At 42.4% G+C, this 19372-nt stretch overlaps 1 protein-coding gene across 1 annotated transcript in view; it reads right to left on the bottom strand.

The window, feature by feature from the left end:
- SI (sucrase-isomaltase) overlaps positions 1 to 19372 on the bottom strand; it is a 107574-nt gene that overhangs the window by 62001 nt on the left and 26201 nt on the right. Inside the window, exons 8-18 of the mRNA XM_077348509.1 lie at positions 14864 to 14963; positions 13254 to 13366; positions 11863 to 11988; positions 9282 to 9413; positions 8974 to 9093; positions 7429 to 7542; positions 6103 to 6187; positions 5379 to 5496; positions 2631 to 2802; positions 1172 to 1288; positions 547 to 701 (exon numbers count right to left, since the gene is read on the bottom strand). Of these exons, the coding sequence (XP_077204624.1) occupies positions 547 to 701; positions 1172 to 1288; positions 2631 to 2802; positions 5379 to 5496; positions 6103 to 6187; positions 7429 to 7542; positions 8974 to 9093; positions 9282 to 9413; positions 11863 to 11988; positions 13254 to 13366; positions 14864 to 14963 (1352 nt within the window). The remainder of the gene's footprint in view (positions 1 to 546; positions 702 to 1171; positions 1289 to 2630; positions 2803 to 5378; positions 5497 to 6102; positions 6188 to 7428; positions 7543 to 8973; positions 9094 to 9281; positions 9414 to 11862; positions 11989 to 13253; positions 13367 to 14863; positions 14964 to 19372) is intronic.

Genomic DNA, 19372 nt, shown 5'->3' with positions numbered 1-19372 from the left:
GGCGTCACCCCAAGGGACAGACATGACTCGGTGCTTGCACAGGGGATACCTTTACCTTTACCTTAAGGAATAGAACACGATCGTCCAATACAGATGGCTCCTCTGCACACTGACTTATCAGGTGGGGATGGAGAATGGGCACACATGATGGCCCACTCCATGCCCCAGCATGATTGCCTGGCCATCTGCAAAGTGCGATCATGTAGAGGAGGTGCCATTCCAAGGAGTCACTTTTTCAATGTCGTTCCACTATACTGAATGACCTGGAAATCGTGCAGAAACAGAGGCCGAGAATAATGTATCTGGGCACATTGGTGAGTCAACCTGTAGGGAGGTTATCTGCTGCACATTTATGATCAATCTCTTTCTGGTTTCTGAGATTCAAATGTAGGAATAGTGACCTTGTGCATGTTCATATGTACATAGAAAATGCATTACAGGTTATTGTGAATCTGAAATATAAAATGCAGATTAGTGCAAAGGGTTTTGTTTTTTTGTTGGTCACTACACAAGATCTTTGCTTTGAAAAGAAACCAGAGAACTTACTCATGCAGGACTGGTCTTGCAACGGTTGTCCCCTTTGTATGCGCATTGTGAAAGAGGGTATAGAGGTACGGTAACAAAGTGTAGCGTATATTGAGGTAGTGTTTGGTCGAGTTCACCAGAAGGGAATTCTTTCCAAAATATGCAGGATCTTTAGGCTAGAAGTGAATGTGACAGTTGTTATCTTTGAGAATAGGAGGGTTTCTAGACATCATCATCATTATTATTATTTCTTAGATTTTTAGCCCACCACTCTCTAGAGACTTGTGGCGGGTTACAATATAAAATCCTCATAAAACATATAAAACCCAATCTAGTCCCCTAACAATGCTGACAGGACATTAAAAAGCAACCTGAACCAAGATTGGCAGCAAACCCCCCCCCCTTCCCCATTTCCCACAGCCATCTATCCTCAGGTGGGGTACAGTAGATGTCACCATGTAGTCTGAGGAGGGGCCTCCTCACCCTGGCCTCAGTCCGACCTGGAGGAAGAGCTCCATTCTACAGGCCCTGTGGACCACTGATAGCTCCATCAGGGCCCTCATTTCTCTAGGCAGCTCATTCCACCAGGTTGGGGCCAGGATTGAAAAGGTTATAACCCTTATCTGATTTGAAAGAGAAGACATACAAGATTCGCATCCGCATTGTGATTCCTGGAAAATGGATAAAAGGCTCCAAGTTGTAGCCACCGCCTGCAGAGTTCTTCTGAGACATTGTCAATGAAACCACAAATGTCTGATCCAATCTGAAGGGGAAAATGTACATAAGAATTCGAAATGTGATTATATTACCATCTCTCTCTCTCTCTCTCTCTTTCTCTCTCTCTGTATATATAAGATATATATGATAGGCACTTTTTTTAAAATCAAGAATCCCAATCTGGAAAGATGCTAAATATTCTGTTCCTTACATTTGCTTTCATTTTCTGAGCTAAAGGAGCTCCAGGGTTCAGGCTAGAGGACTGAACAATGGGATCAGTCTTGATCTGAGAACAGGAAAAGCTCACTCTCTGAGTTGTCTGATCAAAGGATCTAGTCTCACCTTAAATGGTGGTGTAGTAAAAACACTCTGAAATGCCTTTTGCTCATCATTCTGCAATTTGGTTTAGTGAAAGTCAAACTACATAAAATGTTTCTAGGTTGGAGCTCTTGGTGTGTTTCTGGACTTAAGAAACAACCTGGAGGAGCCTAATACTGATCAATGGAGAAGTTTGGGGAAGGGGTAGTAAGTCTTGCTACTGTGTCATTGCACGTATGTATGTATGTATGTATGTATGTATGTATGTATGTATGTATGTATGTATGTATGTATGTATGTATGTATGTTATTTATTTATTTATACTTATATAACGCTGCTCTCAAAAGTCTCGTGGAGGTTTACAAGATTTGTCATAAATTATCTATTGGGCTGCTTTTTTTCATACAGGAGTCTGAAGGAGAACATGGAACTAACTAGGAGAACATGTGATAAATGCAGAACTAGAGATATTTATGCATTGATAGCCTCAAGCATATTTACACTATTTTGAAGCAGTAAAATGCAGTCCACCAGTTATGTGTAGCTGACCATCACTAGAGCTTTATATAAAGAAAAAAATTACTTTGCTTCCTCTAAGTATTTTTATTGTTGGACATTTGTACACTACCAGGATTTGCTGGATTATGGTTTTGTAAATGGTGTGAGTTTTGTAGCTGGCTTGGAGCTGTATTTTAATCAATCTATAAGTCTACCGTGCTTCCTTCCTGGGACAGCAAAAACAGATAAATGGTTAAGCAACAGACATACTGTAATGTACTGCTGCTGAGCTGCATGTCCATGGACTACAATTCCCATGAGCCCCTGCCAGTGAACCCCTGATCTATAGGATGCAGTACATTCCCAATCTTGACACAAAAAGATACATTCAGAAGAAAGGATGAACAGGTAATAAAAGGCTTCTTATGTGACCATTATTACAATAGACAATGTAATAAAAATTGGTTTGGAATCTAAGAGGCTTTGCTTGCATAAAACACAGGGATGTAGCTATGTTTCCTCTATGACCACAACCTAATCATCTGTATAATAACAATTTAAGGAATCTTACATAAGGGTATCCAAAGAGACCAAATTCCAAAATTCCTTGTATGGACCACTTCATGTTGTCCCAAGTGGCAAAATTATCTCCTGTCCAATGTCCTGTGAATCTTCCCGATCCTGCAAAAGTGGATCGGGAGAGTAGGAAGCTTCTTTTGTTGACAAAAATAGCTTTGAGAGCCCTGAAAAACAAAATGAATTTGTGGAATTAGTGCAGAAACTGTCAGTGCAGAGTGAAGTATTTTTAAGGGGTGCACAACTGGTGCACAGGTGCCAGCTTTTAAATATTTCATCAGTGATCTTGATGAGGATGTGAAAAGATTGTTAAATTTGCAGATGATACCATATTGGGCGGGGAAGCAAAAACTTTCAAAGATGCATATAAAATACAATCAGAATTTGGGAATAGCTAAACAAATGAGCAGACATGGACTAGATGTGATTTAATAGAGATAACAGTAAGATTTTGCATCTGGATAGTAAAAATGTTATACACACACTCTGGATGGGGGCTACTATTCTGGAAAGAAATATGTGTGTTCAGGATCTTGGGATTTTGGTGAACTGCAAATTGAGTATGAGTAGCTTGTGTAAGAGCCTCTTGTGGCAGCAGACATGCAGACTGAAATCTCTGCCCACGAGGGTGGGAATTCGATCCGAGCAGCCAGCTCAAGGTTGACTCAGCCTTCCATCCTTCCGAGGTCGGTAAAATGAGTACCCAGCTTGCTGGGGGGTAAACGGTAATGACTGGGGAAGGCACTGGCAAACCACCCCGTATTGAGTCTGCCATGAAAACACTAGAGGGCATCACCCCAAGGGTCAGACATGACCCAGTGCTTGCACAGGGGATACCTTTACCTTTACCTAGCTAGTGTGATGTGGCAGCAAATAAGGCAACTGTGAGTTTACGGTGTCTCAACAGATGCATATTGACTAGGACACAAGATGTGATAGTCTAGTGCACTATAGATTGCATTGGTAGGATTTCATTTGGATTGGGCTGCTCCGATTGAGTCAGGTTAAAATCAGTAGTGATAAATACATTCAGCAGCCTGTGATGCAAAGGCTGAATGTCTCACAATCAATAGTACAATAACATGTTCTCAATCTCATTAATAGCCCCAATACAGTTGGTGCTAAAAAGAGTCCTTTTAAGATGTTCCACTGAGATGGCCCTGATCTAGACAGCTAGCCTGTTCTCATCAGATCTTGGTAGCTAAGCAGGATTGGCACTGGTTAGTACCTGGATGGGCAACTTCCAAGAAATACCAGGGTCAGAGGAAGAACTCTGAATGTCTTTTGACTTGAAAACTCCTTACGGTGGCCATAAAACAGCTGTGACTTGATGCCACTTTCCACCCTCACCTCCCAGATGGGGAGGAGACATGAGATTCCTTCAGACTTTGAGTTATTTTCAAGGCAATGCAAGGGGTTTTTGTTGTTGCTGTTGTTTCTTTGTTTTGTTTTGGAGGGTGGATTAAAATCTTTGCAGGGAGTTGGGAGAGAAAGGAGGTATGGTTTTGCACATGGCAGAAAGCAGTTTTAGTTGCTGTTTTCAAAACTGCAATCAGAGTATTGAAACAGGGAAGAACAAGCTAAAATAATTTCCCAGTGCCTGAAAACTTGGCCCACTGCAGCATTAAGCCATCCATCATTTGGTCCACGTCAGATGGCAGGGCAAAAGGCCAAATTTTAAAATTATGAATTGGGCTGAGTGGGATGGTAGGAGACAATTGTCATGGCATCCTTGTGTTTGATCTGTATTTTCTTCAGTAAACATTTAGGGACAAACAAAGTATCCTGTCATATAAAACTATTGTCACAGGATTGCTTGGCTCCAGTGATAGCTTAATGTCAACACAATATTGGTGCGTATTGCACAATTTGGCAGTGACACATCACTTCAACCAAGTCAATAAAATTTATTTTTAATTATTTCATAGATAGTGTGATGCAGTAATTTGCATGCCACAGCTGAAACATCAAGGTTCAAACTCCTACTCTGAGTTGAAGATAATTGTAAAACTTTGGACCACTCACTCTCTTGACTATTTGTCTCCTAGGTTATTGGGAGGGGGCAAATGAAGAAGAGACTTATGAATGTTTGAACAGTTAAGCCTGGTAACCGGGTTTGATTCTCCATTCCTCCACATGCAGCCAGCTCGGTGACCTTGGGCCAGTTATAGTCCTGTTAGTAATATTCCCAGAGAACAAATTTGTTAGAGCTCTTTCAGCTCCCCCTGCCCTACAGGGTGTTGTGGGGAGAGGAAAATCCTTTGAGACTTCTTTGGGTAGTCAAAGCAGGGTATAAATACTAACTCAGCAGCAGTATCTTCTGCAGACTGGTATTTTTGTTTGGCTTGGATCACCCAGGCTAGCCTAATCTCCTCAAATGTCATGAGTTAAAGAAGGCTGAGACTACCAAGCAAGTCCAAGATTGCTACACAGACGCAAGCAATGGCAAACTCCATTTCTTGCCTTAAAAATTGTTCAAGCTTGCCATAAGTCCACTGCAACCTGATGACACTTTCCACCCCCATTTTTGTTTAACTTGAGCTCAGAGCTTCTATACTCAATCATAAAAATGATAGTCACTTGAGATGATGCTCTACTAAAATTCTGCACTAAAAAACACAAGAATTATTCATTTTTCAGTATTTCAAAATGAACTTTGACTAGCAATTCCACAAAATGCAACGTAATCCATGGCCATATTGATACACTTAAATGAAGGAAAGGATCATGAAGAATTTCTTACTCCTCAGTAGCATTTGCCATGGAATATCCGTAGAGACTGTGGACATCATAGTGCTTCCCCCAGTGCTGCACAGCATCCATACAAAGAGTCTTCGAATACATGACTCCGTCAAGAATCTCTGTGGGAGAAGAAAGAGGAAATTCCTTTGAAGTAGATGGAATCCTTCAAGACACAGAGGTGATATTTAATGCTTCCAGATCTAAAACTCTCATGAGGTAGCTGTTGGCAGTTTCATATTCAGGGAGTGCTGAGAAAAGGTACAGAGAGTGCATTTGGAACTGCCACACTAGATTGAAGGCACTGGATTTATTTATTGTTCTCTTTGGTTTTCACTGGAATTCAGAGACTCTAATTAGCTTTGCCCTTCCTTCAACCCCGTAGCAATCAATCCACAACTGCATGATTGTTCATCCATTTACTTGTAACGCACCAATAAAAATTTGTTATTATAAGACAGTGCATGTTAGCCTGCTGAGAAACAATCAGATTCTATTCTGCCTGCGCCGTTCGTTAGATTATAAACCATTACCTACAAGAAAATAAGGTTTCACAGCACTGAAGGTTTTCTCTTTAACCACTTATTTTTCCCATGCTTATAAATCTGTTAAGAATTGCCTTCTTAGAATATCTGCTTTACAAATATGAGAGAAACCAACCCGGCAAATAGTCATCTTCAGCTAGCCCGTGGGAAAAAAAAATTGGAATTTTCACTTTAACAACTTACTTGGTGTAAAAGGTGGGTAATTTAAGCTGTTTGCTGCACAGCCAGTCTTTGAACCTTTGACGAAATTGGATACTTCATTCATATCCTAGGAGAAAAGATGGGCAGAAAAGCATGACTGCGCTAACTTCATTAAATTGCTGTTTTCGTTAATCTGGATTTTCTTTTTGAGCACAATGGAAATGTTGTCAAATGCACTCAAATGATACTTCCCATTTCACATACGGACATCATTGCAAACACAAAGGGCACATCATTGCAAATGTAAGAGCCAAATTCATTCAAATTGGGGTCATGAGAAACAGGAGAAGGGATTTAGCTGGTCAAACCCCTGTTTGATTTTACTAATTGAAACTGGGCTGCCCATTATTTGTATTGGGGGCGGGGGGGGGGGACAAGTGTTTAAAGGGTCTATCTTTTCCCTTTCAAAGATTAATAACAGTACAGGGACCCTGATTTTACAAAGCAAAACTAAAATGAGTCTTCTCTCCTCTCCTTACACAGCCTTGACCTGAATCAAGGCTGTGTATAACTCCAAGTAGTCTTCAGTTAGAGATACATGATCTTATCTTTTTCTGTTTACTTTAGGTAGGTTAATCTAGAAATCTGTACTAGTGCAGTAATTTCTGTACTAGTTCAGAAATTAATGGAAAAGTAAAGCAAAAAGTTGCTATTGTCATTTTCATTATTACAGCAAAGGGGAATAATAACAAAAAAACATTTCATATTATTTATTTAAATTTCTATATCACCCTCCCAGAGAGCCGGTTCAGGGCAGTGTACATCTATTTTCAATAACAGAAACTAAGTTAAATCAATTAACATTTACGTTTTATGATTAACTTGAAAATTAAAACAGATTAAGCAAAAATGCCTGCAACCAGCAATCCCAGATATAAAGTACATTCATAGAATCATAGAATCATAGAGTTGGAAGGGGCCATACAGGCCATCTAGTCCAACCCCCTGCTCAATGCAGAATCAGCCCAAAACATCCTAAAGCAATTCTTCCAGAGCTAGAGAACAGTCTGGGACATCTTACATGTAGGGAGGGCTCCCATAGATGGCAATCATTTCACTGACCCCAACCAAAAACCCAGAGGAAGAACTCCATCTTACAGGCATGCAGAACTGTGCTATTTCTGTATGACCTGTTCCAGGAGCCAATTCCACCAGGTGGGGGCCTGGGCAGAAAACACCCTGGCTCTGGTTGAGGCCAGATGTACTTTCCTGGGGCCAGGAACCACCAGTTGGTTGGTGTTAGCAGAGCAGAATGCCCTTTGGGGGTTGTAGACTTCACAAGATCTATTATGTATGTATACTACATACCACCCATATCCCATCAAACTGAAGGATGTTGTGAAACAGACGGCATTCCTCGATCCACCATTCGACAGTGGCAGGATTTGTGAAATCTGGAAAGACTGACTCTCCTGGCCACACCTGCGGTCAAAGAAAGAAACCAGTGAAACTTCAAAAACATAGGAAATAGAAATGGAAGATTCCTGAAGAACAAGGAGCTTCCATGGGCAGAATAGCCTTTTATGTCAGCAGAAGGTCCATGCACCAGAGAAAACCACTAATATGAAATTATGAAAATCAGAGGACATGCAAGATTCAAGTGGGGAGCCGTGTTGGAGTGCATGTAAGTTATCAATTAATGAAAAAGGTCAGAAATAGTCCTGTTTAAGAGTATTCAGGATTTGCAAAGGAAATTATAAACCTGGATGTTTCATTTGAGAAAGAATTTAAAAATGCACCTTCAGATGTTAATTTAGGCAAAATTTGTGGCAACTGTAATTTCATAAGAACTAAGTTAGTGGAAAGACCTCTCTCTCTCTCTCTCTCTCTCTCTCTCTCTCTCTCTCCCTCCCTCTCCCTCTCCCTCTCCCTCTCTCTCTCTGCTACAGCATCAGAACCACCAGAATTTATTTTGAAGAGTCAGGCTTTTGAAGAGTCAAGAGAGCCAGTTTGGTGTAGTGGTTAGGAGTGCAGACTTCTAATCTGGCATGCCAGGTTCGATTCTGCGCTCCCCCACATGCAGCCAGCTGGGTGACCTTGGGCTCGCCACGGCACTGATAAAACTGTTCTGACCGGGCAGTGATATCAGGGCTCTCTCAGCCTCACCCACCCCACAGGGTGTCTGTTGTGGGGAGAGAAATGGGAAGGCAACTGTAAGCCACTTTGAGCCTCCTTCGGGTAGGGAAAAGTGGCATATAAGAACCAACTCTTCTTCTTCTTCTTTCAAATAGAAAAAATGTATCAGATGAGATCATGTTCTGGGGATGGGGGAGACCATTTGATCGAAATGAAATTTGGAATCATGACTGGGAGGAAAGTATGGGGGAGTATGGATGCATAGACTGGAGGACGCATAGGTTCAAATCTCGCAACCTACGGAGCTTTCCAGTGTGATCTTGAACCAAGTTCAAGTGGCCAGGGACCTTAAACTATGGACCAACCTGACCAGACTCCCAGGACTGTTTTGCAGAAAACCAGAGGGGAAGAAACAAGAAGACAACTATGATTTCCTGGAACAAAGGGTGGAATAAAAATAGAATAAGTCAGCTCCCCAAAAACCTTATCCTTCAGGGAGATGCCTTAAATGAGCATGGAGCTGGATGGTGGACTTGCTACCTGTTTGTAGTGACTAGCCCTTACACAAATGCCAATTAAAAGGGGTCTTTTTTCCTCTCCTACAAGTTGCAGGTGTGTAGTTGCGTGCTGCAAGAAGATGGTGTGTTCTGAGTAAGCTTTTCATATCCTGGTATAATTAGTTTCCAGGCAATTCAACAGGGCTTTCAAAGTGCTCTTTTTATGTAAAATAGATGGTGCCCAAAATGTGTAAAGAAGTTTCTAAAATCCATCACTTACCTCTCCAATAAGAGGTTCCACTCCCTGTGCATCTTTTATCCAAACATCCTTTGCCTGTCCACGTTGGTAGGTTGCATACGGCATATTATTACGGCGAGGTCCAGTAGCTATGGCAGGATCCTAATCAAAACAGGAAAAGAAAACCTGATTTTTTCCCCAAAAAATTATCAAGTTTTTGAATTGTGCAAGAAACTGTCAAACAACATAGTCAATGGTCAACCACAGTGCATGGAGTATTTTTAAAAAATCACCTACAAGTAATCATTTCAACAATAGTTTCTATAACATGTAACAATCATTGAAATTACCAGTATTATGACGTATTTCTGCCCATGGTTGTGAAGGTCATCCACAAATTCCGGGAGGCCTGCAAAATCTATTGTATCGTAAGTAAAATCTTTTTTATCTTCCATGTAGTCAATATCTGTGTACTGCACATCCTAAAAGAAAACAAAAAGCAAGCCGGATATATTTTTTATTTTTATTTTATTGTTTATTTTGCTCTCCTAACTTCACTTACAAAAGTTATTGACCTGTGTTCTGAGAATGCTAATTTCTTCAAAAATCTGGAATTAGTGGAGAAATTTTTCATCCTTGCTTGGCTGGAAAAGTACACACATCCAAATGAGACTTGTCCTCCAGAAATGGGGAGAGACAGGGCCCTCAGGGTTCATCATCTCTTTAACTACCACTATTGTGATAAACCATGAAGGCAACTTGACATGGAAAGAAAATAGGGGAGCATGTTGACATCACAGAGGTGAGTCACTCTGCATAGAAACTGGTTCCCTCCACATAGGACAGATTCAACAGGGGGACTTTTTCACACATTTCTGTGACTGTTAGATGGTGGCAGCATCAACATGATCTCTGGAGTTATTGCGGTATCAATTCTACAGATAGTCAGTACAGACTCCATCCATTTTGGAGAGCCTAGGCAGGTCTGGGTCTAGTTAGAACTTGAACGGGAGACCTCTTGATATTCCTACATAAGCCACCTTAAATTTAATAAAGGAAACTTTATGAATGTATGGGATACCTTTGCAATAAATGAGCTCTAATCAGAGTTTGCTAGCTGCCTTTAAAAACTAGCCCTGGTTAATACAAACCTAGTATGTCTGAGAACATAAAATCACACCATATTTAGAAGAAGAAGAAGAGTTGGTTCTTATATGCCGCTTTTCCCTACCCGAAGGAGGCTCAAAGCGGCTTACAGTCGCCTTCCCATTCCTCTCCCCACAACAGACACCCTGTGAGGTGGGTGAGGCTGAGAGAGCCCTGATATCACTGCTCAGTCAGAACAGTTTTATCAGTGCCGTGGCGAGCCCAAGGTCACCCAGCTGGTTGCATGTGGGGGAGTGCAGAATCGAACCTGGCATGCCAGATTAGAAGTCTGCACTCCTAACCACGACACCAAACTGGCTCTCACACGAAACTGGCTCACACCAATAGGGGGAGGGGGCGGAAAATGACACTACAGAGAAGAAAAAGAAGCCGCTGAGTACAATGTATTAACCATAAGCCCTATTTACATGTTATGGTGAATACATGCACATCATGCACGTACATGCATACATCACTTTGGAAGAAACAGCCAATGTACATTCATTCTACAAATGAAACCAGGGACTAGAACCTGGAAAACTGTCCAGGTAACTTTACTGAAAGCAAAATCAAAGCAAAATCATTTGCATGCAGTACATGAATTGTATAAGCATTCAATGTAACTTATAGCAGTGTGATCCTTAACAGACTTATGCCCTTCTAAACCCAATGACTATAATGGACTTAGAAGGATGTAACTCTGTTTAGGAATGGCACTGTAAACCTAGCAAAGTCACCAGGAGTATCCAGGCTACTTCCACATAAATCGGCTTGCTCATATTTCATAGTTTATAGTTTTACTCATGCTATCCCTTCTATTAATGCTGGGAAATTCAGAAATGGAAAAGCTTTCCCACCTGCAGCTTCATGCATGCAGAGCCTGAATAAGAAACATTTATTATATGTTATATAATTCATTTTCCTCTTTCCATTACCATAGTTGTGTCACTGTATTTTTCTACTTTTATATATAAAGAAGGAAAGCAGGGAAGTGGATTGATGGCAAGGGAACTTGAAGAACCAACAATCCTCACAGGCGTTGCCTACTCTAACGTTACATATAAAATTGGTTTCCCTTAAATCCAACACCTTTAATCAAAGCGAGAAAACACCTTTTCACTTCCTGATGAAACGGAATCTCTTTTTTTTTGGCATTGACAGGCCATTCTTTGCAATAACTAAATTCTCCCAGGTGTGAGGAAATTTAGCACCTGTTCTCATTTTGGATTCTTCAGCCTCTGGAGAAGACTTCCTTCCCCACTTGGCTCCCCGTGTGCATAATTCATTCTAAAATGATATCCTAAAATTTGACAATCTTTTATTCTTTGGGGTTGTTTGTTTGACCTGGAAAACCTTGCCGAGATACTATTTGAACGCTGTTCGTTTGCTGGAAGAAAAATTCTCTGGTAGTGTAATTCTAACTGAAGACTTTTCTTTTTTCTCATCGTGAATCCAGGCATTGCTCTATTTCAACAGCACAGGTGTCCTGGTAGACCAGGGGTAGTCAAACTGTGGCCCTTTGCTGGCAGGGGCTCATGGGAATTGTAGTCCATGGACATCTGGAGGGCCACAGTTTGACTAACCCTGCTACAGACAATTGCATCTAACTTCCTTTTGAGGGGGATAATGTTTTATTGGTGCTCACATGTGCAGCGGAGTAGGGGAAGGGGTGCACAAAAACTAAAGCAGTGGAAATCTGCCGATAAAAAAAGAATTGGCTTCCATTTGCAAAGCATTTTAGAGGACACCAGCCTCTTCCCCTGCTACAAGTTACTCCATACTTACGTAAGGTATTCCAGCTTCCCGGTTCCTTTGCACCACTGCTTTGAGATCGTTAAGGTCCGTGTAGTTCCAGCGACAGATCTGGAATCCTAGATTCCAATAGGAAGGCATTTGGGGCAATCCTATCAGCTGCAAGTTTAAAACATGGAAGTGAGGGCTTGTTATTTTTAATATATATGTTACATGAATGAGTTTTAGAAAGAAAGAAGAAGGGTAGAGATGATATATCTTTTACAGAATTTTGAATAGGAGGTTTCTACACTCCAAAATGGTTGCTGCCTACAGGTCATTCTTATGTTATCATTCATTCATTTATTCATTCATTCATTCATTTAGATTTTTATACCACTGCTCTTCCATTGGGCTCGCTGCGGTTTACGCAAAATAAAAACAGTAAAAATACAATAAAACCCCATAAAACACCCCTGACAGCATGATAGCAGATAGAAAAATAGCAGAGCAAACAGCAAAATATTGATTTCCCACCCTATGATCCACCTCCCAACCCTGTTTCCTTCTTAGCAAATACGAATATATACACAATACCAGAGGTTTTAAGGAGAAAACCAAGCTTATGCAAATGGAAAGTTTATAAATAGGGTTACCACTGAAGGATCAGAGCTGTTAATTTGTTTTGTAAAGATGGGGGTGAGGGTTAAATTTGCCTTTAAAATTCACTGGGCAATTAGTCTTTCCAGAGTCTCCGTTCTCATTGTATATCACATATGAACAACAGTGACCCCTCTAAGTAACACAGAGGTGCTGGTAGGATGAATGCCATCACTGCACTGCAGAGGTTGAATACAAATTGATGATACCTGAAACTGTGATTTATATTAAAAGTGAGCCAGACATCCCAGCTAGGCTCTGAGGTAAGGCTTCATGCTGGTTGCTAGAATGTAGAAATGACTTTTTTTTTTTTTAAGGATCAAGGATGGGGTTATGCTTGTAGCAGCTCGAGGTGTTCTTTGGTTTCAGGTGTAGTTATATGCTTGAAGACAAGCATTTGATCTTGAATTTTTAAAAAGTCAAAGAAAAATCAAGGGAGAAAACAAGGAGTGGGTACAACTGGAGGAGTATGAGTCAAGTTAATGAGTAAAGCATTTACAATATTTCAGAGTCCTGGCTCCATTGCTTCCTTTTATCTCCAGGAACGAGTCAAAGGCTCTTTATTGCACATGGGAGCATTCTTCGGAAAACAGTGCCCGCCCACGGAATGACTTGGGCAAAAACAGAATGATTAACATGTCCCATGGCTCCAAGCAACATGGCAATTACAAGTGATAGTCACAAAAGTGTGACACCAGCCGTTCTTAATGGACTTTACAAAGTCAGTCAGTTTCCCAAAATATATCCAGAGGTACCTCACTGACTTAGCAGAAACGAAAACCTACCGATAAATATTCTTGGACAACTTGTTCAGGGGTGTCTCCCAAGAAAACATAGAAATCTAGAATCCCACCGATGGTTCTGTATGTTATGGCCGGGGCAGGTTGGAATACAACATCTAGCGAGAGGAAAAAATATATATATTTGGGTTAGTTGTAAGTACAAGATAGACACAGGAGATGGACATATTTTGCCATAGGCAGACAGAGAAGGTCAATTTTCACTAGGACTGAGGAAGGTGGTCTACAGCAGGGGTAGTCAACCTGTGGTCCTCCAGATGTCCATGGACTACAATTCCCATGAGTCCCTGCCAGAGTTTGCTGGCAGGGGCTCATGGGAATTGTAGTCCATGGACATCTGGAGGACCACAGGTTGACTACCCCTGGTCTACAGTGTTCACTGTATGGAGCATGGCTATGCGAAGGGTATGATAGAATGGCAAACCAAAAATTAATAGGTATTTGCATAGCAGCGTAGGAAAAGAACACACCTTAAACCATTTCAGAAGACAAGGTCTCCTGTACACTCCTGGCAAGATGACCATAAGCTGGCATGCAGTGAGGTGAATAGTCATGTATATCCAATGGTGAGCATGAGAAAATAGCACATATTTTCAATGTAAAACTTTGGTGGATCTGCTCCCACCTTTTTCTCATCAACTGATACATTAATAGTGCAAACCTTAGCAGAGTTACATATTTCTGAACGTATGGGTTTCATCAGAATGATTTAACTGTTTAGACTCATCTGTCATGTATTGAAAAGCCAGTGTGGTGCAGTGGTTAAGAGCGGCAGACTCCAATCTAAGAAAACCAGCTTTGATTCCCCGTTCCCCCATATGTAGTCCGCTGGGCGATCTTGAGCCACTCACAGTTCTTTCAGAGCCCTTTCAGTCCCACCTACCTCACAGGATGTTTGTTGTGGGGAGAGGAAGAGAAGGCAATTGTAACCCACTTTGAGATCCTTTGGGTAGTGAAAAGCGGGGAATAGAAACCAATTCTTATGATATTTTCTTCTAAGTACACAAAGTGGTGTAGAGAACACTTTCTGAAATTTGAAGGGATTCTTTTCCCTCTAGGGTTACAATTGTCCACTCTGGGTTGGAAAATTCCTGGGCATTTTGGAGTAGAACTACGGTTGCCAACTGTAATTTGGGAAAATCCTGGAAATTTAGGGGGAAGAGCAGAGCTGGGGAGGGCATGGTTTGAAGAGGGGAGGACCTTAATGGAGTATAATGACATACAATCCACTTTCCAAAACAGCCATTTTTTCTGGGGAACTGATCTCTATAACCTGAAGACCAGGTTTAATTCTGGTAGATCTTTACCCATCCCCTTGGGACTGGCTACCCTAGGTGGAACTGGAATAGGGTGGGATTTGGGAAATTCAATATATACAAGCACAACATTCATAAAAATTAGGAGAAAAATATAGTCTTGCAGCAGGGAAAAGCTACATTTTGCTAGCCGGGAGAATATTTCACAAATACCTAGAAAGTGGGAGAGCAACAACTTTTCAGCACTTGGACACCTGGGTAACTGGGTTTCTTAAAATTGTTTTAGAAAGGGCACAAGAAAGCCATCTGGAAACCTGCCCGTGCACAATAGTAACTTACCCATGGCATTGGTATTCATGAAGAAAACACCAAAAGACTTTCCACTCTCATCTTCCAGGCACAAGAAGAAAGGGTGAGCTCCATACAGGTTAATCATCTCCTTTGAAGGAAAGAAGAGAGAATTAAAATGTAGACATGCATACCAGGCACCTTCAAAACCTCTTCACGGATAACAAAGTACTATTCTACAATCAACGAATATTAAGGAAATGCTCCCATTTTCTTCTGTTTTCTCTTTCTTCACTACTAAAAAAAAAGAATAAGAAAACAGATGCAGAAAACAGCCTGGCTAAACTGCAATAGCATTAATATTAATTTAGTGGTTAGTCCCAGTGAACTTGGGGTGGATGTGGGGTTACTTTATTATCTGCTTGGGACAATGTATTCAGTGTAACAGTATAATAGTACAATTTACAATAGTACAGTGTAATTACGAATTTATTTCATGCAAGAGTTGTTTTGGCTATGAAGCAAAGTAGACATAATTCCTGGCATTTTTGCCATTGTAAACAAATAGCATATAATGATTTTTTAACAAAAAAACACCATGGTTTGTAAGATATGAGAGTCAGACATGGCTGAATCGCTGACAACAACAACAACAACAACAACATGTATATTCAGTCCTGATTCTCACATTCTACTCAGAAGTAGTGAAATGACATGTGATCAATGTCTCCTTTCATTTTCCTATGCTCAAAAAATGATTTTAAATATCTTCCACCTGACACCCTACCATGAGGTGCCCATGAAATTAATCACAACTTGAAAAGCCTTAGACCAGGGGTAGTCAAACTGTGGCCCTCCAGCTGTCCATGGACTACAATTCCCATGAGCCTTTTGCTTATAAGATTTTTGCTATAAGATGAACTTCAGATTTTTGCCACACGGAATGAAGAATAAAGCCAGGGTTTGGAAAAGCCTACTTTACAACAATAACTATGCTCACGGTTCTATTTGCCTCATCTTTGTCTGCTCAAGTGTATCTCTAGTTTATGAAAGTGTTTACATGCCTTAGCAAACAACTGCTTTTGTTCAAAGAGAAAATATGCATAAATATAGCAAGAAGATTTGATTACCAACCTCCCCAACAGTACAGAAAAGGGTCATGCATCAAAACAGAAGGTTAGCACTAGTGACAAACACAAAATGAATTTTTGCATTATTTTTAAATCAGCAGCTCATGTTCAGCATAACTGATTTAACGCCATAGACTCTATAGACTCTCCTAGCCTAATTCTTCTTGATGTGATAAATCTTTGGCTCGGCTCTGGGAACACTCTGGTATTTGAGCAAAAAATGCTACGGTAGAAATTATTTTCACAAAAGAGTGTTCCCCAAACACCAGGGTGTCTTCACACCAGTGGTGATGTAATGACATCACTTCTGGTGTGTGTTGGAAGTGATGCTGCCATATTGTTCCAAAATGAGCCAAGGCCTTCTTTTGTTGCTAGTTATTCCTTCCACAGTCCAACTGATCAGTGGTGAGAGGCATTTTGGAAGAGGTTCTTCCACCCTTGATAAGGAGCCTGCCTTCCCTCGTTCAGTAGCAGGAGAGTGGCCAGAGGCAGATCCAGTCTGGGGCGGGAGGACTGAAAATTATCAAAGCTACACTCGCCCTCGCTTGATCCTTGAGATTAGATGGAGGAGCTATGAGCCTCCAGGTAGGGTCAGGAGTTCTCCGGGAATTACAATAGATCTTCAGTCTACAGGAACCAGCTGGTTTCAGAGAACATACACATTGGCAAGATTTTCCAACCAATGTACATTGAGACCCCCTCAGATGTACTGTGGCATGGAGGATTCCAAGATGGCAGCTGCACGGAGCCAGCAGACAGTGCAACAGCAGCATTACTTCTTCCCCTATGACTGGGGTGAAATGGGTGACAGAGGCATATTTTTATTTTATTTTATAGGGCATCTCAAGCAAATTGTGGTGAGGTGAAGTGGTGGGAGGGGCTGGTTTTTATGTTTATCTGCATATTTTTAATTTTATTTGCATGGGGCATGGTGGGGACATGGCCAGCTGACATCGCCTCTATGATACCTCAAAGCCTGAAAAATACAGCCCCTGGAAAAGGAGAGGGGAAATCTTATAAAATCAATTGTTTCCATATTTTGCATACATTCTTTTTCACCTTTAAACAGCTTCTCCCTCAATCTCAAGAGTTCATGCCTTATTTTTGACAAAACATGTTTCTTCTTAAAGCAATCAGACACATTATCCATTGACACTGTCACATCTTCATACAGTCCATCAGTTCTGGCTCTGTGAAGGCATCCAGATGAATGAGGGATGAAAGGAAGCATCCTTCTCAGTTGCCTTCGGATTAGGCCATGTCACCAAAACAACATGGTTTCAGAAAGCTAAATTATAACAGGGACAGCGCTTCCCACTTCACATGGAAGGGGAGAATGGTTATGCCTTGTTTGCAGACTCCCAGAAGAATTGAAAGACAAGGTGATTTTGTGAACAGCAAAGTATTTTTTTCAGAACACACATCTTCCGTTCTGGCACATTACTCGTTCACAGTGACATGGATAGTTTCTTTGAGAATAAATGAAGCTGAAAGGCAAGAATCCTTTCTATCCAGCTGTTCAGATAGCTACAGCAGGTATGCCAAAGATGAACAGTTGAGTTATACATTTGTGTTGCAAGGCCAGTTTATGTTTCATTGAGTTATACATTCATGCTGCAAGGCATCATAGGGTTTCTGATGAGTCTTACAGAGGCATGATGTCATTTCAAAGCCACTTGTTTCCCCCAAGTGATGTCATGCTATAGGTAGTGGTTGCTATCATATGTCCCTTCCCCACCTGGATCGTTTATGCACTGAGAACTTCCCTGCCCCAGCTCCCATGCAGAAGCACAAGTTAGGGGTGGATGTGGTGCACCAGGCCAAATGCTCCATGGTGTGAGTGCAGGAAGAGGTAGGGCAACCTGCCACGACTAAAACTCCAGCCTACAGCCCGGCATGAAACCTCCAGTGCCTAAATGGTCTTGGTGACTATTAGTGTTTAAAGATGCCATCCTCCATGTGGGGCCTAAAGGATATGGACAAAATTGAGAGAATACAAAGGAGAGCAACAAGGATGATCCGAGGCCGAGGGACCAAGCCCTATGAGGAAAGGCTGAGGGACTGGGGAATGTTCAGACTGGAGAACAGGAGGCTGAGAAGGGACACTTTCAAATACTCATTATGGCCTATTATGCACGGCCGCTGAAACAGCGATTTTGGGTCACATGGAAAACATGGAGGGGGAAGAAGTGAAGCAACCCGCTTAAGTGTGGGACGGGATGCAATGCAATGGGCAGAAAAACACAGAGTAGCCGATTATGCACGTGGCGACTTCCGCGCCGCATCTGGTTGCGCCCCGGTCACCCGGAAGCTCCGCTTTCTTCCGAGTTTGGCTAACGTGGCTTTTTCGGCAGCCTGCACCAAATCTGAGGCTGGTTGCAGCTGGCGCCATGCATTATCGGTGATTTTAGGCGACGCCAGTCCACCCCGAATGCGGACCTTCCCCTCCATGCATAATGGGCCTAAGTGTTTGCAAGGTTGTCACTTCGAAGAGGGCAAGGAGTGGTTCCTGGTGGCAACATAGGACCTGTAGTAATGGCTTCAAATGGTACCAGCTAGATATTAGAAATCTATTTTTCACAGTCAGAGTTCTTCAGCAGTGGAATTGGCTACCTAAAGAGGTGCTGAGTTCCCCTTCACTGGCAGTCTTTAAGCACTGCCTGGATAGATATCATGGATGATTGAGGTTGATTGTGCATTGAGCAGGGGGTTGATGTCCTGCATGGCCCCTTCCATTTCTATGATTCTATATCTTCCAGAATTACAACTGACCTCCCAGATGCAGAGATCAGTTCCCATGGAGAATATGGCTGATGTGGGAGGTAGACTGTATGGAATTATATTATTACTAGTAAAAAAGCCCATTGTATCCAGAAGACAATGGGCGCTAGCAGGCAGGGACCAGAGCGAGGGGCAGGCGAGGGACAGAGCAAGGGACAGGCTACCTGAAAGAGGAGGCGGGTGGCGGCTCCTCGGCGTCTCGAGGTTTTTGGTGGGGAGTCCCAGGCGTGGTGCGCTGGGCTGCGGCGGCTCCTCTGTGTTTTTTTAATCTTCTGCGGCTGGGGGGGGTGGGTTCTTTCTGCTGCTTCTCGGAGGCCACGCCCGCGGATCAGGCCGCGCCCGCGGGGCCGCGCCCGCGGATCGGGCCGCACCCGCGGGCCGCGCCCGCGGATCGGGCCGCACGGGCGCGGCCTGGCCCTGATTCCCTCTCGGTGGCTGGAGTCTTGCCTCGGCTGGAGTCTTGCTGGAGTCTCGGCGGCTGGAGGTTCTCGGCGGCTGGAGTCTTGCCGGGGGCTCCCTCAGGGGCCGGCCTGACGCGTCAGGCCGGGAGCAACTGCGAGCCACGCTGCGCGCGGCTCGCAGTTACTGGGGCTGGGAATCAGAGGGACCAATCGGCAGGCGCTTTGCGCCTGCCGATTGGTCCCTCTGA

This window comes from Paroedura picta, chromosome 8 (genome assembly GCF_049243985.1).
Source record: "Paroedura picta isolate Pp20150507F chromosome 8, Ppicta_v3.0, whole genome shotgun sequence".
NCBI classification, from domain to species: domain Eukaryota; kingdom Metazoa; phylum Chordata; class Lepidosauria; order Squamata; family Gekkonidae; genus Paroedura; species Paroedura picta.
The sequence above is the reverse complement of the archived record's forward strand: the minus strand, read 5'-3'. Positions and strand labels throughout refer to the sequence as shown.